The following is a 24,614-nucleotide window of genomic DNA, read 5'->3' on the forward strand; positions in this document are numbered from 1 at the left end:
AAGTTTCCCCTGACCAGCTGGTCCACACCTTTCAGCCACACACCCAGAGCTGATAAGGCGGGCGAAAGCCTACTGCACAAAACCACGCCTGTCAGCCAAACACCAAAAGCTGAAGGGGGCGGAGCTGAAAAGGGTCAGAATCCTCTCCAGACGGATTGGACCCCCAGCAACAGCTCTTCCCCCACAAGCCTTGACAAGCTGGCCAGAAACATCCCTACGTTCACTCCAAATAATAGTAATAGAACGTGATAGCTACGTTCACTCCCACACCATCGACCAACAATGACATCCTGATCCTGATCTCGCAAACACATCCTTCATTGTCTGAAAAGACACGTAACCTGACACCCCTACATTCCTCACACAAAGAAACACACACACACACACCAAACGTTTCTTTAAGTGAATCATATTTAAGACATTACCAAATGTATATGATACTTTTCTGTGTTGCTGTTTATGTGCCACATAACATTGGGATTGTTTACAATATTAGTATGTATTAATCAAACTTTAAATCCTTCTAATATGTATATCTTATGCAACGTTCTTCCTATAAGCTTTCATATGACATGTTTAATATAATTTTAAATCTTGAGACCTAACGGAGTTGAATCTCGATAATAGACTGTAATGATATGATTATTACGATATGAATCCTTTTCAGTCGTAGAAATGACAATTCCAAGCTCTATCATAAATTATGCAGCAGGGGGTCTTCTCGACAAGACAAAGAAAGTTTTCCCGTTTCCGAATCACTGAAGGTGATTGGCCACTCGCGCAAAAGGCGGCGTGATCCATACATTCCTTAAAGAGCCAAACCCCAGAGATCATTCTGTGATCTCTCTGTCACTCTCTCACACTCAAACCTCCGCGCGCCCCTGCCCTCGCTCTCATCCTCTCTCTCTCCAAATCTCCCTCTCTCATCTGTTATTCGTTTTGTCTTGTATTGAAACTGTAAGTTATGTACATAGACATATAATCAGTGTATATTGTGTAGTCCATATATTATGTAGTTTTGCATTTATTAAAACCATTATATCCATGACTGTTTCTGTTTGAAGGTTCATAATTACAAGTCAATGAGATTTGCTGATCCAAGAGCTACCAGCTCTTATTATTTACTACATTGAGTAGTTTAATTTTATAAACACAGGAAATTAATGTTCACGGCCGGAAAGTTAATATTTCTTGGAGTTTATAAGAAGGGATAACTTTATTGAGAAATTGATAGGTTAATCTTATGGTCGTTTGCTGGACAAACACCTATTTGATAATTACATTAATTTCCCTTAAGGATTATCTCATAATCGATCTGAAATAAGATTATTTATATATGAATGAGGAATTATAAGACGTTGTGATTGATTATTCATATAATCTATCTATTTTAAATTTCGATAATTTAATGTAACGGTCACGTATGCACACACAAACAGGTAGATCCAATAGCAGTATTATTTATTAGGGTAATCCGTACTCACAAAACCAGTCCAGGCAAGGGTCAAAAACCATATAAGCAAAAACAAGAAACAAACACTAAAACAAACCAAGACAGATTCTGGGAAGTAGGTGACATGGGAACAAGGACTCCGTGACAAACACTGAAACTACACAAGTGCTAAACGAGGTGACGAGAAACAGCTGAACACAATGAACACTCAGTGACAGACAGGATCATGGGAAATGTAGTAACAGAGTGTAGGACACCGTGCAGCAAGAGGACCTCTAGTGGTTACCCAGGAAGCACAAACCAGACACTGTGACAGTAACTGTAATATGCAATATATTAATCATATTCATGATTAGTTATTAAAATTCCTTATAGATCATTTGAGCTAATGTTCAGGTAATACCCAATGCCGTTACAAGTGTGTAGTTTTAAATGATCTGATTCAAAACGAAAACAAATATTCTCTAAGTAATTTGTATAAAACCAACAAGATATCCAGTTTCTCTAACGCTTGCTAATTAGTTTTAATGTGACCACACCCACACGCGCAAAACATATAGAGATGCAAATCGTCCATGTGTCACGCGAACGGCCTTCAAACTTTATCAGTCCTCTGCTGTCGTCGAGTTTGGAAGACACGCTGTGAGATTATTGGATTTACATCAGAAGAAGAACGCAATTTGAACACAAGAAAGAATTTAAAGTAAGAAATAATTCTGAATTATATTAGTTAGTGTTATTGTTGCATAAACTTCACATTGCCATTGAACTGTTTGCACGATGCTTCAGGGAATGCTTCCCTGCACGCGCTGTGAGAGTTTGAAAAGCAAAACGCACCATGTTTTTTCTCCAATCTCATTTCATAACGTCATATCGATTGTAAACATTTGAAGTAACATAGGATAATCAATATATTTTTCTCTAGTGTAGTGTTACTGAAGTGTTCCTTTTTAACGATGCCTGCTATACTATTGTTATTATTATATTCAGGCCTGCAGGTATATGCCTACAAGGCACAACAAACCTGGTGTTCATTATATATTGTGTGTGTATTTTGTATATTTAAAAAAGCAATTTTAACCAGAACAAATCTAAAATGTATTCCCAAAATCGTGCAGCCCTAGTTTCTCTTGATATCAGCATGTTTACAGCTTCTTTTTTTTTTTAGTTTGTCTTGTTTTTTTAGGTACCAGTCCTGCTGACTTCAACATGAACATAAAGTAAAGGGAAAATCAAACACCTGGGAAATGACAGGTATGCACTATGTTTCAGGAATGGCACAAATGTGTGTGACTGGTTAAGTCTCTGTCTTTAGTTCAGTGTGTTAAATGTATTTTTTTGCCATTTGTTGTGTATCTTTGGATTATGTTGTGGTGTAAATAAATCCAAACAATCAAAAAGTGTCACGAACACACACGGGAAAAGGTAGATCCAATTGCAGTAGTTTATTAGGGGTAATCCGTACTCACAACACAGTCCAGGCAAGGGTCAAAATCCAGTAAAGCAATCCAACAGACACATGAAACAAGCCGACGAACTCAGAAGTGTGAGTGACATTAAACAAGGACTCCGTGACATGAACTGAGACAGACAGGGTACTTATACACAGACACTAACTAAGAACAGCTGGGAACAATGAAGACAGGGAACAGCTATGTGAAATTAACATTGATGGGTAACAGACAAAGGATTATGGGAAATGTAGTTATAATGTGGATGACACCGTGGGGAAGAGGACCTCTAGTGGACACCAGGAATACACAAACCAGACACTGTGACAAAAAGCCATTCTTTTTAAAATCTCCTCATTCTTTGTGCAAGGTAATGTAATGATAGTGCCTGAGAGCTCCTAACTGTACGTTCACACCGCCGCCGGCGAGAGCGGCAGAATTCGCTCTCGCCGCCCTGCCATCGACGCCGTGAGATTCGGGGACTCTCTGGCGCTCTGACGTAGATTTTAGAATGCGTGATTTTTTAAAAACTTTATTTAAAGGAGCCGCAAAGCAAATAAGAACTGAACATAAATCAGTATCCTATTTTGTGCATTCTGGCCACACGTATGGTATAAGTTAACCTATTAAAATCTTTTAAATGTGAAAGTAACAAAACACCAACAATTTCTGACACATTTTTCCATTCGTCGTTCTTTATATTAATGTCCCTGTATGTAAACAGGGACACGTCGTACAATAACGGGAAACCCGCAACAGAAATAATGAACTTTTCCTCCATTTTGCTTAGGAACTAATGTGGTCGGAACCAAAGTTTACAGGATTGTGCTCTCTGGTATCCTCTCAGGACTTCTACATTACGATTGGTTGCCGCCGAACCGCGTCATAGCTTATTACCATAAAGTTGACTTGATTTCAACTCTTCTCGCCGCTCTCGCAATCCAGCTCATCCTCCATCCGCCCTCGCCGGAGCTCGCCGCCGGCTCTCATTGAAAATGAATGGCTTCTGGCCAATTTGACGCTCTCGCCGCCGGCGGTGTGAACGTACAGTAATAGGGCCATTATGAGGCTCTTTGTCTCTCTCAGGTGTGAAACACTCAATATTCATGGGGTGGTTTACGCCTACTCGCATAAAGCTTTCTTACACAAGACATGTCTTACACATTTTAAATCAATATATTGTCTTATCTGAATGAGTAGTCAAGGTGATTTTCACATAGTTGTGGAGCAAATATTCTAGGCTACGTGATACAATTTTCGAAAGTCTTGTGTAGAAATAATCAGTTTGGGTTTCATAACCTCATTTCAGTGACTTTTTTTTGTCATTTTCACAAACCATGCATAAATGTTATTATCTCAAAACTACAAAATTTTACATACATGCTGCTGACATATTATTGTAGCAGAGTTTGTGCTGAATGCAGTGTAATAAGACTTTAGCCATGAAAATATCACAAGTAACAGAAATAAGCGCAAATGTTAGAGCATGTCAGAACACCTCCAGGACCCAGAAAACACCTCAGACCCCAGGGGGTTAACGGTGCAACATTATGAAAATATGAAATACGGATGTGCCGTCACATTACATTAATAAAAATAATTGAGTAGCCTAACCTTGCCTTGTTTTTGAATAAATAAATCAAATAGTGTAAAATACATTTCAGAGAAAGTTTTTCTCAATCTTTTCCACTGACCAAATAGTATTTTTAATTGATTTGTATTTTTAATGGAAAAAGATCGACCTTGTTGTGCATTATATTTGCACAATCTGCTATGATCATGATAAGCAATTATCTCTGTAGCTAAAACATTAAAACACAGCATGCCAAAGGAAAAGTGTTCAAAAGTATATTTATATTTATTGAATATAATTTGTTTTAACTTTTCAGTAAATTTCAGTACATTTCATGTAGTTTAAGTTTTTAACTCCATTAATGAGAATGGCATATTTAATCTAAATGTTTATATCAGAAGTAAAACATAGTTTAAATCATTATTTTATTTATTTAAACTGTAATTGTGAACATGCACTGTATTTATGATTGCTCATAATGAAGATTTACAGTTTTACTTCATCTGCCGTTAGATATGCGTCAGTTTCACTAACGGCCCAACGCGCTCGCTGGCGGTGTGGATATTTGCTTCAAGTGATAGGCTTGGTGAGTGAAATTATATTTGTATTATCTTTCTTTATATGTATAATTTTCGTTAGATTTTCGGTCTAAAAGTGACCAAAAATACATTTAACTCCAGCTCACCATCGGTGTCGCCAAACTGCTCCAACATATGCATGTCACATGCCTGTCCTGTCTTGTGCTGCACATGGGTGTTTTGTTATTTTGGGCCATGTGCTCGTGTCATTGTCTGATCCCTCCCCCTTGTTATCTGATTATTGTTTGAGTTCATCCACCTGTTCCCTCCTAATTAGTTTCCATTTTTAAGTCCCCTCTTGTTTGCAGTCTGTGTCGGTACGTTGTCTAATGTTTCCTGCTCCCCGTGAGTCTCCTGTAAGTTTCAGGTTCTGGTTCTGGTTCTGTTTTTGTATTTATTAGTAGTGGTGGGCAGATCGAGGCTTCGTGAAGCAATAAAACAGTTGAACCAAATGTGCCATATTGTTTCGAGGCTTCGAATCAATCCGACACCCGTCTCAACGGTGACACCTAGTGGTCATTTGCAGGTGTTGATCTGAAACAACCTTGACGAGCCTTTAAAAAAATGTTTTTTAAATTTTTGTATTTTTCTAATATGTGAAGCTTGTAACCTATAGGCTCATCACTGTGCATAATGTTATTTTGGTCCTGCAAAATGAATATTAATAAAATAAATCAAGCCACTATGTCACTTTTTTTGAGATTTTTATTCAAAAATATTAATTTCTCTGCTGTGGAAGGACTTAGCCTACTTCTTTTTTTACAGATAATTTCTCCAGCCTTTGAAAAAATCCTCTCACAAGGGACACTTGTTGCTGGCATGCAAAGACATTTTTTAGCAAGGACATACAAAAGAGGAAAGATTCCTGCTCTCTCTTTCCAGTAAGTTAGTGGATCATGAGTTCTGGACATCTATCTATCCAAATCTATCCATCTGTGTATCTATCTATATGAATCTATCTATGTAGATATGCATCTATAATCTATCTATGTATTTATATATGTAGGCTATCTACAATCTATATATATATATCTATTAATCTAGCTGTCTATATTTATATCTATCTATTGATGTGTCACTATATGTAGGCTATACTCTGTCTGTCTCTAGCCTATCAGTCAATGTGTTGTGTAAATTTAAATGTAAGCCTAGCTTATAGCTAACTAATCAAATCGCACTATGTCACTATATCACCAAAAATCCGCTATCTCAAAATCAAACTCCTTTCACAAAAACCAATATGCGTTGATTTCACTTTTATACAGATGTGCAATTGTGTGGTCTGTTCCCGACCGTGTCAATCAAACGCTGATTCGGCGGATCACTCCTGATGAAACACTTCGAGGCTTCGTTTGGCCATAGTCACGTGACATGGGTGTTTTGAATCACGCTTCGGATCAGTGTTTCGAAACATCTGCGCTTCGGGATCTCGCAATGCTTCGGAACGACTGTTTCGCGTCAGCCATCCCTATTTATTAGTCATGTTTTCCCCGTCGTGGGTTTTGTTTTGTGTTTGTTTTCTTTTGTAATAAAACATCATTCTCCTGCACTTGAGTCCTCGTACCTTTTTGCATTGCACCAGTCGTGACAATGCATGCATTATAATGCATTAAGAATAAATGTATGATGCATTATGAATGCAGGCTTCATCTGGTGTTATAATCTATTGTACTGTATGGTAAGTTATAACCACAAATAGGTAAGTACTATAATGTATTGTAACTGTTGTTATTATTTATCAGATGATACAACATATTCAAAGATTGTTTATAAGGCAATGTGCATCTATTGTAATGCATAAGAGTACCCGTATAATGCATCATAAATACAGGCTTCATAGAAAGTGTTACCGACTTTTTTCATTCCATTTCTTTATTTTGCAGAGATTTGAGTAACAGGGTTGCTGCATACATGTGCTTCACTGTTCTTTATTTTCTCAATAAATCATACACTTAATGAAAGGCTTTCCTTACTGTTTTCATTGTAGTTTTACTGATAAATGATCATACCATATCGACATCTCATTTTATTTCAACATTTTATTTGAAAAATATCAACATGATGCTAGTAATTACCCCAGAAAGCCTAAAACTATGCAGGAAGTGCAAGCATTATACCATTATTAATATTTTAAACATTGGTCAGAATACAAACAATAATGCCTTTTGGATATAAAACAACTCTTGCTGATACTATTAGATATCTTCATTCATTTAAAATTATTTCATACAACTTCATTTAGTCTTTGTTGTTACCTCAGACCAAACTTAAAAATGTTTTTATCATGATTTCTTTAGTCAGAATAATAGATCGTCTCAATATGCTGAAAAAAGAATAAGAATGTCAGTATATGCCACTCAAACAGGTTAGGTTTCAAGTACAGTAAAATAGATACAGAAAGCTCTGTGTGACCTGATGAACAAAACATAAATTACACTGTAAAAATAGTACTATCTAAATTAATTCAAGTCAAAGATATTAAGTAACGTCACTGAATCAACCTAAAAAAAATATTATTATACCAGCAAAACTAATTATTTTGGATTGAATCAGATAAAATTAGCTCTATGCCACCCAGAAACGATGTAGTAGTAGTAAATTAAATGTGAAATGTAGTAGTAGTAATATTGGAAAATCTGCTAAATACCTTATTCAGAAAGGTGGATTGTTTAATCAAGTACTGTAGTACAAAACATACTATACACCCATTTCACTTTAAAAGTTCATGAATTTCCTAAAACAATATTATTTGTTTTGAGGCTTCAAAAAGACTGCTGTGGAGAAATCCAAATCACCATTATAAGTATGTGAAATTGCTCTCATCTTCACTCTGATATTCGTCAACACAGTTCTCCTCCAGGACTTTGACAACAGTTGCCAGTGTGCTATTTGGATCCAGGAGAGTCACTAGAGGGACATTCACACCTCTCTCTTTGAAGAGAACATTCTGCAGAGTCATGGCTAACATTGAATCAATGCCTAAATCGAAAAGATGAACATCATCATTCAGCTCATCCATCTCAACACCAGCCGTTTCGCTAATCATGAACCTCAGATAATCACGTGGTGAGGATGACGTCATGGGTTGTTCAGTTTTAGATATGAATACTCCCGCTTTAATGATGGCTTCCTGTGCTATTTTGAACAAGCGTACACTCAGTGATTTGTTCTGACTGAGGATGTTATTCCAGCTGTTTTTAAAATTGAACCTGCATACAACCTGTTGAGGTTTGTTGATCAAGAGGCACTGCTCAAGGCTTTCGTGGATTTCTGGAATCTCCAAAAGCATGATTCCCTTTGCCTCCAGAAATCTTTGGAAATGGACTTTGTTCAGAAGAAGGCCAAGATTCAAAGCCCCCCAATTAATGGATTGTCCAGAAAGCCCAATGTTTCTGCGATACTGACAGAAAGTGTCCATGAATGTATTAGCTGCAGCATAATTAGTTTGTGAGGCATTGCCAATGAAGGCAGAGATGGAGGAATAACACACAAAGTAATCCAGTTTGCACTGTATGGTAGCACGGTGAAGGTTAATCACTCCGTTTACTTTTGGCCTCATAACTTTCTCATAAAGAGATTTGTCAAGACGTTCAATCAGCCCATCATGCAGGACAACCGCACTGTGAAATACCCCTTTGATTGGACTGGATGGAAATAGTTTTCCAATATTAACAATTGTCTGGTCCACTTGCTCAGATACAGAAACATCACATGACAGAGACTTAATGACAGAACCCCAATTACTACTGAACTGACTTATCTCTTGTTGCATCTGAGGGTTTGGATTACTCCTAGACAGAATGACAATGTTCCCTCCTCCTTTCTGAGCAATGAACTTTACTGTCTCAAAGCCCAAACCTGTTAGACCACCTGTGACAATATAGACAGCATTTTTCTGGAACAGACTGTGTTTGGGCATCACTGGAATGTCAGACAGCTGGTTTTTGGCTTTACTATTCAGGACTATAATGGGTAGGATCTGGCATCTGAAGTAGGATTCAGATTCTTTTACAGACATAAGATCAATGTCTTGAGATTTCACTCTTTGAACAGCTGTTGCGTCTAAAGACACTGACTTTCTGTCCAAATCCAAGGATTTCAGCCAACGGTAGATTTGTGGCATTTGTGTCTGCAGAGACCATTTCTGCATTATTTGGGACATGAAAAGGACATGGAAGTAAACCTCCTCATTTGTACTGAATGTCGTTGAATTCAATGGGAAATCTGCCTTGTTGTCACAGACAAAAACAATGTCTTTGATGCCTTTAACACTGCTAGCTATTTCAACGTTTTTTACATTATAAGGAGGTAGGAGAACAGCTCCCACAACCTCTCTAAAATCACAAGACAGCTGATCAGCCTGGGTGCTCACTCTGACATTCCAACCGGATCTGTTTGCAATAGCAATTAACACATTCATCAAAGCCGAGTCAGGAACAGTGGAGAAAATGCCCAATTTCCTTTGCTGTTTAGCTTTGGGTAAAGACTCATGCAGGATCTCCCAAGCCAGTACCATATAAGATACACAAGGCACGTCATTCAGGAATGAAAGCCTTTTTGCTTTGCAGCAAACAGCTGCTGGGAGAACTACTTTAGTGGTGGCAGCGACAGGGTAACAAGACACAACGTGATCACCAACTTTAAATTTGCTGACATCTTTACCCACAGCTGTGACAGTGCCACTGAAGTCAAGGGCTAAGAGCTTATGTTTTTCAGTTGTGTGCTTGTTCCAATACAATGTCTGGCCATAGTTCAGGTCAGAAATACTGACTGGAAAGTAATCTGATGAATGAACACAGATTTTACTGAGGTGAATCTCAATGTTTTTTCCTTGATTCAGTTCAGTATGACTATCCATATTTGTTGCTGAGAGATTTGTCATTATATATGGGTCAGATGTTTGCAAAATTAAGTTTTCATTTTGCAACATGTGGACGTTTCTTGAAGAGATTGCCTTGGTTGGCAAAGGTGTGTGGGTGATTTCAGGTTTGAGAATTTTGCCCTCCTTCACTACTAGCTCTGGATATTTGTGACAGGGGTATGATCTGAAGACCTGAACCAAAGCTTTGATGTCTTCAAAAGTAGCAGAGCCCATGTCAATCAGCTGGAAGGAAAGTTCTGGCAACTCAGCTGCACATGCTCTTATCATGCCTGACAGAACAAACCCAGGGTTTATATGCTCCACTATACTCTCAGATGACTTATAGGTTATTACTCGGATATCACCTGGGAAATTAAGTGCCTTGAGATATCCGACAATCTTTCTGAAAATCTCACAACAGCCTGCCATACTGTCCAAGACCTTCTCTGATTTGAGAGAGGTTAGGTCTGCATCACCCCACATGAACAAAATTTCCTGGAAGTTTTTCTTTACACTTGAAATTTTCAGTTTTGACAAAAAAAGTTCCACTCTGCCTTCTAACAGTGTGTTACTGTTTGAAGAAGACACATATCTAGATGTTGGGTCCAAGTACTGTTGCAAAGCTTCAGAAATTCCTACCTGGTCAGAAAAGACCAGTGCCTTAATCGGTGTATCAATTCTGTCAACTTCAGAGATGATACTGAAATCGTTGTGGAAGAAGTAATCCTTGACTACTTGGGAACGACTTCCTAGCATTCTGATCTTCACATTTCTGAGTTCAACTAACACCCTACCCTGTTTGTTGGCTAAGCAGCCACAGATGTCAAAATTATCTTCTCCCACATGTACTGCTCTCAGATAAACAACCATCTCTTCTTGCAATGGTTCAAATACAGTCAGGCTTTCTATTTGTGCAGGAAATTGGGGTCTTGTTGATAGGTCATGTCCTATAGTTACAGGAACAATTTGCATGAAATAATCCAAGACCACAGGGTGAAGGTGATAGTCATGTAATTGAGGCAGTAATTCCTTTGGGACCTTCACAACAGATATAGCCTCTCTGTATTCTTCCCCACAATAAACATCTACCTTATTTCTGAAGACAGACCCATACTCAAATCCTGTTTGACTTAGATGCTTGTAGAGTTGTTCAGTCGTCATGTGGAATGTGCATCTTTTGGAAATACAGTCTAATGAAATTAACTGTTCTTCAGGACTTCTACCTGGTTTTGCTTCTACTGTGCCAAACGCATATACTGCAGATGTAGAGTGTATTTTGAAGTTACATGTATTATCTGCCAAATGGTCGGATGGATCCAGCTGTACTTTTATATCTGGGGCATTCTGGGTGAAAACGAATGGACTCTGGAAAGTTATGCTGAGCTGCAGAGAACTTAGTGGAACCTTAGGTTTTGCATATGCCATGTAAGTTGCTAAACCCAACTCTGCATAAAATGCCCCAGGAATGATGGCGACCCCACTGTGCTTGTGGTGCTGCAGAAAGGCCACTGATTCAGAGGATAAATCACAGCTGAACACTGAACTGTCTGTACCCATTTGTGTAACTACTGGATGGTTGCCAGTGGCACTGATCAACTGCGAATTAGATGCAAAGACATCTCTCTTCACATCATCAAACTGGTATCGTGGAAAGGGAACTGGTTCAGCCTCAAAACCTTTGTAGAACATTTCCCAGTCCACTTTGACCCCAAGCTCAAACAGTTTGGAAACCACAGCAAGCATGGTCTCGTGATCTTTATCAGGCTGCACTGAGGGAATCACAGTGAAGTCATTTCCCAGAGTCTCAGTGATGTACCTCTGCAAAGATCTTCTTGGACCAATTTCAACAAATATCACACTCCTTTTGTTATTAGCTGCAGACTTTACAGCTTGTTCAAATTCAACTGGCTCTCTGATATTCTTTGCCCAATATTCACCAGTAATAAAATCTGAGGAACACAAACTAGCACCTGTCACTGTTGAGAACAATTCTGTTTCCAAAGTATGTGCCTGCAATAAGCCTATACTCTGTTCCACTTTGGATAAAATGGGATCCATCTTGTGACTGTGGTATGCTGCAGGTACATCTAAAATGCGAAGGAACAAATCTTTTCCACTGGGTGAGTTGCTCAAATTCTGTTGCAGCCTGTCAATGTCATCTGCATCTCCTGAGAGGGTGCATGACTGAGGGCTGTTATAAGCAGCCAGACAAACCTTTCCTGAATAAGATGGAAGAATTTTCAAGACTTCAGAAACAGCCATATTACTGACTGCCAGCATCTTCCCTCCTGTCACAGTGCTTTGCAAAGAACTGCGATAGTGGATGACTTTCACCGCATCTTCAAGTGACAGCAAACCAGAACAATGAGCCGCAGCGACTTCTCCAATAGAGTGCCCCAAAACAGCATCAGGACTGATGCCCAAGTGTTTCAGGAGTTTGACAACAGCAACCTGAATAGCAAACAGAAGAGGCTGGACAATCTTAGGATCAGACGGCTCTGTGCTTTTCTCAGATTCACTTTCCAGCATCTCGATCAGATTCAAACTTCTATGGCTTTGCAACAGTGTTTCAATCTTCAAGATTTCTTCTCGAAAAACTGGCTCTTGTTTTAGGAGCTGCTTGCACATACCCTGATATGTAACACCATTGCCACAAAACACAAAAACTAGCTTGGAGTCTGTCTTTGACGGTACAAGCTTTTTCTCCACAGCAGCAGTGAGTTTCTCTTGCAGATTTGCCAATGATGATGTTTGAAATACTTTCCTGTATTTGTGTTTAAAGTGACTTCTTCTACATGCGGATGTGTACAGTAAAGACTGTAGATCTGATATTTTCCCTGCACTGATCTGTTCTGCCATTTTTTCAATAATATTTTTCATGGATTTTTCTGAGGCTGCAGAGACTACAAAATACTGATGGGATTTGCTGATCAGCTGAGCTTTTGGCTTTTTTGACTGCACATATTGTCTGACAATTGCATGTGCATTTGTTCCACCGAACCCAAAGTTATTGATTCCTGCACACCTCACTGCTCTGCGGTCACTGACCCATTTTTCTGCTGTGGTGGGGATTTTCATATTGAGAGATTTAGCGTCTATGCTGGAGTTTTCCACAGAGTAGAATAGTGATGGCACAATGGTTTCGTGCTGCATCATCAAAAGAACCTTTATGAGCCCTGCAACACCTGCGGCAGATTCTGTGTGTCCAATATTGCTTTTAACAGAACCGATGATGAGTGGCCCTGACTTTTGAGGTCTTGCTTTGGCAATGACTTTTGAGATGCTACCTGCCTCTATTGGATCTCCAACTGGAGTCCCAGTCCCATGAGCCTCAATGTACTGGACACTAGTCAGGTCCGTCTCTGTTGAGTAGATTTTTCTAAGCAGCTCCTCCTGCTGTACCATGGATGGTTTGGTGATTGGACTAACGCTGTGGCCATCCTGATTTACAGCAGTTTTGCTGATTGTGCCCCAAATATGATCATGGTCCTCGAGAGCCTGTCAAAACACAGACAACTTCAGTTTCTTGGTTATAGTACTTTATCATAAGTTGCATTGTTGTTATGGTGATGTGTTTATGTGAGACAATCTTATTGTTTACTTTTTTCAGAGGCTTTAGGAGAACAATCCCACAGCCTTCACCTCTCCCATATCCGTCTGCTTGGCTGCTGAAGGGTTTACTGGTGCCATCAGAGGAGATCATTTTTGCCTTTGAGAGAGCCACAAAAACAAGTGGCTCCAAAATACAGCTCACACCCCCACACAAGGCCATTTCACAGTCTCCTGTTGAGTGGAACACAGACAGCCAGACATTACAAAAGCTATATATTAGTGTACATGCAGATATGTTTCTTCGCTGAAGGAGCCAAGCTGAACTCAGGCTGTTCCAGCGGTACAGCGGAAGTGGCAGGAAGACATAACGTCTCCGTTCCCTACTCAGGGAACGAGGGTTACATCCGTAACCGAGACGTTCCCTTTCGTTGTCACTTCGAGTTACGTCGAATGACGACGAATGGGGTTCCCAGTCCAATCACGCCACCTCGGCTGTCTTCCAGTGCCCTGCGTAAGTCTGAGCTCCCTGTCGTGAGACTAGCACGGACGAAGGACTCCTACTTAACACAGGAATACCAAGGTACACTGGGAAGCATATCTCAGTGGAAATATGCAATCAGTGCCCGCCCGAAGGGGGGACTTAAGAATACACATATGACCCGGAGGGGGGTGCATACGGAGAACACTGGGGTGTCCAGCCCGCAGGGTGGAATATTTCAACCCCAGGGGTGGCAGACTGGCTTGACAAGGGAAAGACACATGCTCGAGAGAGGCTTACAGTGGAATACACACGTGGGGGTCACCCAGAGGGGGAACCATGCACATGGCGGCACCTAGCCAACGCGAAAGCTGCCAGAGGCCTAACTCTGGCGTTGACGTCAACAGCGCTGGAGGAACTCAGGGCTTATCAGGCTCACCTGAGTAGAATATCGCACGTATCCAGTCCGTGGAGTGGAATGGCGAGCAAGCGAAGACACCTGAGCGGGTCCTAGCACCGGCTGGTTGAAGCGAGTACTCTGGAGGACACTGGCTCCACTCTGAGATTGTAGAATCTGGCGAATGTGTTGGGTGTCACCCAGCCTGCAGCTCTGCAGATGTCTGTTAGCGAGGCGCCATGCGCTAGAGCCCAAGAGGAGGCCACACTCCGGGTGGAGTGGGCCGTCACACCAAGGGGGCACGGTCGACCTTGCTGCTGGTAAGCCAAAGCAATGGCGTCCACTATCCAGTGAGACAACCTTTGCTTGGAGAGAGCCTTTCCCTTCAGCTTCCCACCATAACAGACAAAGAGCTGGTCTGAGGTCCTGAAACACTGCGTTCTGTCTACGTAAGCGCGGAGGGCGCGTACTGGACAGAGCAATGCCAAGGCTGGGTCTGTCTCCTCCAGGGGCAGCGCTTGCAGGTTCACCACCTGGTCCCGGAAGGGAGTGGTGGGAACCTTGGGCACATATCCAGGCCGGGGTCTCAGGATCACGTGAGAAAAGGCCTGTCCGAATTACAGGCACACTTCGTCTACAGAAAATGCGTGCAGGTCCCCTACCCTCTTGATGGAGGCCAATGCAAACAGGAGCGCTGTCTTGATTGACAGGAACTTAAGCTCCACCGATTGCAGAGGCTCAAAGGGAGCACTCTGCAGGGGAGTTAGAACCACTGAGAGGTCCTAAGAGGGAACGAGAGGAGGGCGAGGAGGATGTAGTCTCCTCGCTCCTCTCAGGAACCTGATGACCAGGTCGTGCTTTTCCACGGACTTACCATCGACTGCGTTGTGATGTGCGGTGATAGCGGCAACATAAACTTTCAGGGTGGAGGGAGACAGCCTTCGCTCCAACCCATCCTGCAGGAAGGAAAGCACGGCACTGATCGGGCATGATCTGGGGTCTTCTGAGTGTCTTCTGAGCACCAAGAGACGAAGAGGTTCCACTTCAACGCGTAGGCATGTCTAGTGGACGACGCTCTAGCGGAAGTGATGGTAGCCACCACCGCTGGTGGTAGGGTACTCAAACCTGCCTCGTCCCGTCCAGGAGCCACACGTGGAGGTTCCAGAGATCGGGACGAGGGTGCCAAAGGGTGCCCCGTCCCTGAGAAAGGAGGTCCTTCCAGGGAGGAATTGGCCAGGGAGGTGCTGTCGCGAGGAGTACAAGTTCAGAGAACCAGGTTCGGGTGGGCCAGTGCGGCGCAACCAATATGACCTGCTCCTCGTCCTCCCTCATCTTGCACAGGGTCTGTGCAAGAAGGCTCACTGGGGGAAACGCATACTTGCGGAGGCCCCGGGGCCAGCTGTGCGCCTGTGCGTCCGTGCCGAGCGTGCCCTCGGTCAGGGAGTAAAACTGGGCGCAGTGGGACGAGTCGTGGGAGGCAAACAGGTCTACCTGTGCGTCCCCGAACTGATCCCAAATCAGCTGAACCGCCTGGGGATGGAGTCTCCATTCTCCAGGAAGAGGCTGAAGCCGTGAGAGCTCGTCGGCTGCACAGTTCAGGTCTCCCGAAATATAAATGGCTCGAAGCGACCTCAGATGCTTCTGACTCCATATGAGGAGGTGGCGGGCGAGTTGCGACATACGGCGGGAGCGTAGACCACCTTGTCGGTTGATGTACGCTACAGTCGCGGTATTGTCTGATCGGACTAGTACGTGCTGGTTCTTGAGCAGCGCCTGGAAGCGGTGCAGAGCGAGACGTACTGCCAGCAACTCGAGGCAATTGACATGCCATAGGCGGTGGGGTCCTGTCCAGGAGCCCGCGGCAGCATGTCCATTGCACATGGCGCCCCAGCCCGTGGAGGAGGCATCCGTTGAGACAACAACATGCCTGGAAACTCGTTCTAAGGGCACTCCGGCCCGTAGAAAGTTGAGGTTCGTCCACGGGGTGAAGGTCTGATGGCAGGTCGGAGTAACTGGTACTCGGAGCGTGCCCTGGTGCCATGCCCACCTCGGGACTCGATCGTGAAGCCAGTGCTGAAGCGGTCTCATATGAAGCAATCCGAGCGGCGTTACCGCGGCTGCAGATGCCATATGCCCCAGGAGCCTCTGAAAAAGTTTCAGTGGAACCGCACTCTTGCCCTCGATTTGTCTCAGGCAAGTCAGCAGTGACTGCGCGCGCCCGCTTGTAAGCTCTTGCTTGCTCTTCTCCCAGTTGACCCGAAGGCCCAGACGGGCTAGGTGCCGGAGCACTAGGTCCCTGTGTTCGCAAACCTGGTCCCGAGAGTGAGCTAGGATTAGCCAGTCGTCGAGATAATTCAGGATGCGAACCCCGTGTTTCCGTAGCGGCACAAGGGCTGCCTCGACGACCTTCGTGAAGACACGAGGAGACAGGGCCAGCCCGAATGGGAGAACCGCGTACTGGTATGCCTGCCCCTCGAAAGCAAACCGCAGGAACGGTCTGTGTCGAGGACGAATGGAGACATGAAAGTAGGCCGGTTTTCTTGGGGTCAATGAAGTAGGGGCTGTAGAAGCCGGACCTCATTGCGGCTGGAGGGACAGTCTCGATCGCACCCTTCGCCAGCAGGGTGGCGACCTCCGCTCTCATGACAGGGGCATTGCCACCGACCATAGTGGAGCGGACTCCCCTGAAGCGGGGGGGGGAGACCGCGCGAACTGAATCGCATAGCCGAGCGAGCCAGCGGGACAGGTTGGGAAGCTCTAACCAGGTTCCCAAGGACTGTGCCAGCGGGGTCATGCGAACGACAGACGTCCCCCCGGGGGTGCAGCGAAGCGGAATGACCGGCCCGGACGTGGGTGGCATAGCGGCCTGGTGTGGGGGCACGGTCATTAGCCGCGTCCTGCCAGAGGAGGCCAGGGAAGGACCAGCGTTCCACGGGGGCGTGCTCTGGCGACAGAAGGGGATGAGAGCGGCGGGTCCCGTGGGCGGCGCGCACTGTCATTCCCTTCTGGGGGCTCAGAGATGGGGATATCAGTTCTTTCTTTAACCACATTAGGGTGCTGCCCACCCATGGGTGAGCAGCGGGGAGTGGAGAACAAAAGATTCTCCCCTGGCCCTCCACCAGGGGAAGGAGTGGTCCTGCTACCATCTCCTGCGAAGAACTGGTCGCCATTTCTGAGCAGCCCGTCTCAGGAGCGCCACTTGGCCTGGCGTTTAGCATGGGCGCGGGGCTGGAGAGGGCTGTGGCGCCTTCCTGCGGCTTCCTCCACGACGCGGCCCGGGTGAAGGCTGCTGTTGGGGCCGTGCGGGAGGGGCGGGAGCCGCGGGAGGGCGCCCTCGGCGGCGAGCAGGCTGAGGCGTCTGAGCCGACGGCTTGGTGGAGGCAGCAGCGGGCCGTCGGGGCAGAATATGTTTTATAGCCTCAGTCTGCTTCTGGGCGGTTGAAAACTGTTGGGCAAAATCTTTAACCGCTCCGCCGAAGAGGCCAGCCTGGGATATGGGGGCGTCGAGCAGACGAGTCCGCTCAGCGTCCCTCATATCGGCCAGATTGAGCCAGAGGTGTCTCTCCTGGACCACACTAGTGGACATCACCTGGCCCAGGGAGCGTGCGGTCACTTTCGTCGCCCGGAGAGCGAGGTCAGTGGCGGCACGCAGCTCATTGAAGAGCCCTGGGTCAGTCCTCCCCTCATGCATGTCCCTGAGCATCTGGGCCTGGTAGACCTGCAGAGTGGCCATGGCATGCAAAGAGGCGGCTGCCTGCCCCGCAGCTCTATAGGTCTTCACCACCAGGGTAGACGAAAACCTACAGGCCTTGGAGGGGTGCTTAGGATCACCACGGGAAGAAGCACTCTGTGGACACAGTTGCATCGCAACAGAGCGTTCAACCATAGGCACCCCAGTGTACCCATAAACAGCCGCCTGGTCGAGAGGAGGAAAGGCGGAGGAGGTCACCGAGCGATCACGGGAAGACAAGGGTGTCTTCCAGGACCTCGAGACCTCCTCATGCACATCCGGGAAGAAAGGCATTGGGGTCGGACGCCGACGTGAATCGGCGGCCGCACTCAAAAACCAATCGTCCAGACGCGAACGCTCGGGGCAGGGTGGCGGATTGCACTCTAACCCGATGCTCGCGGCCGCCCGGGAAAGCATGGCCGTCAGCTCAGGATCGGGCAATGCTGACGCGCCCGGAGGCGGCAGCACAGCCGACCCTTCATCTCCCGAGGACTCCTGCCCACCTTGTGATGCTGTGACCGACATAGCATCTTCATCAGGAGCGCCAGACGGCGCGCTCGGCCCGCCCGCGACCGTTGGCCGGGACTGGTCGAGCGCATCATCCGGTCGGCTCGCGGGTTGCGTCACTTGAGAGGGGGGTGTGGCCCGAGGACGAATCGTTGGTTGTTGTTGCCACACCGTCACCCTCAGGTCACCCTGGCCACCAGCCGAAGTACCAGCTCTATTGTCACTAGAGGGGGTAGATCGGGGTGTGGATGAGGGGACTCTCACTCTTTCGAGATCACTGAGTCTCGACTGTAGTGTCGCGATGGTCATGTTTCCGCAATGAAAACATGAGTCATCCACAAGCGCTGCTTTAGCGTGCTCTAAGCCCAAACACGCAAAGCAGCGATTGTGCCCATCTAAATCAGATAGCCAGTGGCCACAACCAGAAGGGCATCTTTAAAAAGACGTGCCACGCGCTTGCTCTTTTAGAGAGAAGGAAATCCCTGCAGATGCTGAAGCGACCAGGGAGAGAACACACACACACTGGCAGATCACTGCTCAGATCGCAGGGAATGTGCACTCGCTGGAACTCGCTGTCACACCAACACCTGGAGGGAAGCTCGTCTCGAAGAGGAATGCAGAGATGAAACTCTTGTGGAGTGAAGTATTAACTTGGCTTCGAAAGCGAAAACATATCTGCATGTTGCCGGCTACACTTCCTTTATACCCACAAGGTGGGGCGGAGTTACGCTATGCAAATTCAGCAGACCCATAGCATTTGCTTGCCATTGGCTCGTTTTATTACTGTTCGAAGAGGATAGGCTTCTAAGCGAACCCCATTCGTCGTCATTCGACGTAACTCGAAGTGACAACGAAAGGGAACCTTGGTTCCTCGCCCAGGCCCAGTGTTGGGGGCTTCTTGTCGACGCATAATGCTATCGACGGAAGCTTCCCTCACAAGTGGGGGGTGATCATGAGTGGTCACTCGGCGAAGGGTCTTTGGCAGGACCATCTTCCTTTTTGCACATAATTGGCTAGAAGTGATGGCGGTATTCCGAGAATCTCAAAACTTCCTGTCAGACCCGAGAGGTCACCATGTGCCTGTCCTTCCGGACAACACACTGATGGTCTCGTATATCAGAGCAGATATCCTGTTGAGGCAGGGGCTGAGGCCCGGGGAATGGAGACTTCACCCCGAGGTGGTGGAACTTCTTTGAAAGAACTTCGGTGAAAACTCAAGTCTACCTATCGCATCGTTTTATACAACACATTGCCTTATGTGGTTCTCCCTGACGCATCCAGCTCCGGTTGGACTGGATGCGATGTATTAGGTGTGGTTGAGGCTACACCTGTACGCATTTCCCGATATCTTTGCTCCCGGGAGTTCTGGAGAGGGTTTGCCGGGTAGGGGCTCATCTATTATTAGTAGCCCCATTCTGGCCGGCCCGAGTGTGTTTCTCAGACCTATTGTCCCTTCTAGATGGCTCTCCCATGGAGATTCCGATCAGGAGGGACTTAGCGTCCCAATCAGGGACACAATATTTCACCCTCTTCCGGAGTTATTGATACTGTGAGGCTGAGGCCTGCACGTACTTGGATTTGCACCTGGTAGGGTGATAGTCTTTCTTCACCCCAGGCCGGGTTGTATTCCTAGGTCCCTTCTAAAATTGCGGGTCATTTGTGCTGCAGGCCTTCTGTCCTCCACCTAATACCCCAGATCAGGAAAAACTTAATCTGTTATGCCCTGTCCGGGCTTTGGATGCTTATGTCCACAGAGCTGCCCTGTGGCGTATATAAGAGCAATTATTTGTTTGCTTTGGGTTATCTAGTTAGGTTGCCCTGCATCTAAACAGATAATGAGCAAGTGAGTAGTTGAGGCTATCTCACTTGCTTATAAAGCGGCCGGACAGCCTTCACCTTTGGCTGTCCGGGCTCATTCTACGAGGAGCATGGCTGCCTCTATGGCTCTAATTTCGGGAGTTTCCCTTCACAACGTTTGTGATGCGGCTTCCCTTGATAGGGAGCATCTCTGGTTACGTATGTAACCTTAGTTCCCTGAGAGGGAACGAAACGCTGCGTTCGCCTGCCATACTTCCTGCATGCCCTGATCGACTTGCTTCAGGCTTATCAGAAGCTGTCATGCACTGCGTTCAGGGATGCTTTATATAGTTTCCTGGTCTATGACGTCACCTGCCTATGACGTCTCGCTCTTTCATTGGACTGATTATACACGTGCTTCATGACGCAACACTCGAAGATGTTCCCACAAGCGTAAAACGCAGCGTTTCGTTCCCTCTCAGGGAACTAAGGTTACATACGTAACCAGAGACGTTTTCTGTATTTGTTAGATTACTAAAAACTGGCTCTTGGAGCTCCTGTTTCAGCAAGAGAATCCTGCCAGCCCTGTTCTCGCGTCTCAGCGTTTGAATAGTTATGCTGATTGGATCTAGGGCAGGTTCCAAAACCTGTAATACTTAATTTCTCATCACAATGTAAATCCCTGCCCCTAAATGTATATAAATTGCAATGTATACTGTTACAGTTCAGACCGTTGGATGACTACAGCAATGCACAAGTGAAGTCCTCAATAAAGAATAACTTCTTCTGCTTGAAAGATATCCCAACGCCTCCTGGTCTCTGCTTTGAAGAAGGAAAAAGTTTCCTACACAGGTAACCAACAATTATATAAGTAGCGCAAATAGTATTGTAATATTCCGGGTTTATTTGTTGCTTTGGATAAATGCATCTGCAAAACGAAAAGATGCTTAGTATATATTTTTTCCTACTATGGAAGTCAATGGGACCAGTTAACTGTTTGGTTACCGACATTCTTCAAAATATCTTCCTTTGTGTTCAGCAGAAGAAAGAAATGAACTATCCCTTTAAGAGTAGATAGAGTGAAAATGTTTTCCCAAGTTTTACATACAGTACTTCACGAGTTCACACTTGCAAATAAGTCAGATAGAATAAATGTGTATTTGGCGTGATGTCCGAGGAGAGGGCTCCGGGCTCAGTATTCGGCCCGAGCCCAGAGTACCCCCCCCCCCCCCGTATTCCTGGCTGTGAAAGAATAAGCCAAGAGTGAGGAGTCGGGGTGGTGGAGGGATGCTGAAAACTGTCAAGGAATGTTAGGTGAGTTGACAGAGTGAATATATATGGTTCCTCTCATGCTGATAGGGTAGACATGGTAATTGTTTGATGACAAGTTGATTGGATGGATTATTTGAACGTGCTCCTCCCGAACTTTGTTTATAAAACATCATATGTTTGTGAAGACTACCTTGTTTTATGGCTTGACAAGCGAAGTGAAGGGCGACGAGGGATGAGGAGCAGGCACAGTCAATGGACACTGAGGGGCCAGTGAAGTTGAATATGTATGAGATGCGGTTGGCAGCTATGCTCATAGCGACACCAGTGCCCTTTGTGTGGTCTATGTGTTTTGGATTAATCCTCACACTGGCCAGCTCAAAGTCTCTGTTCATTAGGCCTGAAAAACAAGCAATCAAAAGCAAAATATTAACCACAAATTGTTCCTATGGCATTTACCATGCAGTTATAAATGCATGCATATATAAATACACTGGGATTAAGAATTGAACACACACATACATTTACTCCTAGACATTACCAGTAAGATTATATGAATTATTTAGCATATGTTACCCAAAAATACTCCTGTTTTCGTTCCACTGGCCTTTTCCATTGGTATCCCAGCATCCTCTAGGGCCCTGTAGGTGCACTGCAGCAAAAGTTTGTGCTGAGGGTCCATACTGATCGATTCAGAATCAGTGATGCCGAAGAACTTGTTGTCGAACTCATTCAAACTACACAAAATAAAAGGTAAATAATTGGGTTACTGCTTTTAGAGAGTGAATTGATGCAAAGAGAGGCCAAACTGATGGGGCTCAGTGTGTCATCCCAAAATGGAGCATTTCATCCACTGGCCTTTAATGTATTTTTAAATTTGCACCATTTTTTAACTTGAAAAACATAATGAACATTATGATTAATGTATATAATGATTATATATATAATGATTAAAAACAGAATGCATGACCCCTTTGATTTATTTTATGAGGGCAAATTAATTGAAGGTTTACCCATTAATAAGTGCTGCCTTTGCTGTGTGTGTCTTTCCTGCCTTACTCTCATCTGGATCGTACCATTGAGAGAGATTAAACCTGTCGTTTGGTATCTGAACTGCACAGTTCTCTCCATGAAGGAGGACTCGCCAGAAGTTTTCAAGTCCCTCACCTAAAATAGATGAGAACGTACAATCCAAATGTAGTTTAAGCCAAAATCCAAATGTAGTTTAAGCCAAAATCATGACTTGAATAAATAATAAAATAGTGAATAGTTATCAATCACCTCCCGGAAAGTGGCATCCAATGCCAACAACAGCGATTTCAGCATCATCATCCATCATCTTTCATGTGCCATGTCTGCTGATAAATTTGATTTTATGACCTGTAGACAGCAAAAGCAAACATTAGGCATTGAGGAAACCATATAAAAAAGAAACTGTCATGGCTACCGCGGCAAAGTCTCCGCCATCTTATGGCGTCTGCAGCTCCTCTTGAAGAGGCGTAACCGCTACTGATCCTCTTGAGATGACGGCAACCACTCCTGAACCTTCTGCCTGCTCTGATTCGGCCAATTCTCGCTTGATAGAATCAACTCCAACTACTTTCGTATGCTTTGTTTGAATGTCTCCACCCCCAGAAGTCCCTCCTCCTAAAATGCCTATAAGATACCATGTAAAGTAACTTTTAGATTAGATTTTGTTGGACGACTGCAGCAACGCTCAATAAAGAATAACTTCTGCTTGAACGTGATCCTAATGTCTCCTGGTCTTTGCTTAGAAGAAGGAAAAGTTTCCAACACTTGGTAACGCAATTGGCCTCTCGAGCTCCACCAAAAGGTTTCAATCAGAGTAATTAATGTGAGAGACTTGAGAATGGAGTAGAAGTGCCCAGGTGGAGCAGAGAAGCTAAACTACTGACCTGTTCAGGACTTTAAGTGCAGGTCAGTTTCATCTGTAAATAGGCTATTGTAGTTTTGACTTTGATTAAGCATTAAATCAAATGCATTAAAGTTAAGCATTAAACTGCTAGCATTAATGCTAGGATTATACTAAGATTTTTTTCATGATGTAGTTACTGTACTAATTTTGACTTTAAGGCAATTTTAAGATTAAAACAATAACACATGGTCATAATATAATACTTTAAATTTAACTAATATAATGGTAGCACAGGCAAGTTACTGCCTGCAGAGCATTTCTGCTTGCCGCACCTCCGGTGGTGCCATTGCGGGTAGCTGCAGGGTCATCAGCCGGGAGCCACCCTTGATTGATGTTTCGCTCCATTAATCCCGGAACATCTCACTGTGGTGGAGCAATGGCCGCCCCCTGCAGCTGACCCTAGGACCCTTGCTTTCCCCACACCTGGTCCTTCCTTCTTAACCAAAGCCAAAAGCTTCCCTGCTCGGCCTCCTCTGCCAGGTCTTTCAGAGCCTTTCTGAGTTTGGGGCCGGTGACACCCATGCTCTTCAGGAAGCGCTGGGTGGATGCTCCCACAAACTTCCACCGGGTAGCTGACAGCTGACCATCCAGACTCTCTGGTTTCGGCTGTGAGGTCGAGGTACCGGTCTTTTTTTCTCTCAAAGGCTGCCTCCATTCCTCCCTCCCACGGGACAGTGAGCTCTGCCAAAATTACTGCCCGGCTGTGGCAGACCAGAGAATGATGTCCGGTCGAAGGTTGGTTGTGGGGCTCTCTGTTGGAAACCTGAGCTGCCGATCGAGGTCCACTCTTAGTTTCCACTCACAACTGCCTGCCAGGGCTGATCTCTGTGGCTGCGTGATGTTAGGGCCCCTCCTCCCTCTCTGACGAAGTGGGTCGCCGCCTTGATGTCGGTGGTAGGCGTTCCCTGGCTGATTCCGCCCTGCGTACCTCCAGGATCTCCGCCAGCTTCCACATGACTTGGTCATGGTGCCACCTGTACCAACCCTGGGTCAGTGCTCTTTTGCAGCTTGACAGGATGTGCTGCAGGCTCA

At 44.9% G+C, this 24,614-nt stretch overlaps 1 protein-coding gene across 1 annotated transcript; it reads right to left on the reverse strand.

Moving 5' to 3' along the window:
• Window positions 1-7,011: 7,011 nt before the first annotated feature.
• Window positions 7,012-22,985, reverse strand: LOC306991843 (mycocerosic acid synthase-like polyketide synthase; the record flags this gene model as incomplete). The annotated part of the gene is made up of 6 exons (XM_079600060.1): window positions 7,012-13,414; window positions 13,518-13,699; window positions 21,840-22,046; window positions 22,223-22,383; window positions 22,660-22,813; window positions 22,928-22,985. 6 exons carry the CDS (start codon window positions 22,983-22,985, stop codon window positions 7,853-7,855), a joined length of 6,324 nt encoding a protein of 2,107 aa, XP_079456186.1. The 3' UTR covers window positions 7,012-7,852.
• Between the last annotated feature and the right edge of the window lie 1,629 nt (window positions 22,986-24,614).

This window comes from Phoxinus phoxinus, assembly GCF_949152265.1.
Source record: "Phoxinus phoxinus genome assembly, chromosome: 23".
NCBI classification, from domain to species: Eukaryota; Metazoa; Chordata; class Actinopteri; order Cypriniformes; family Leuciscidae; genus Phoxinus; species Phoxinus phoxinus.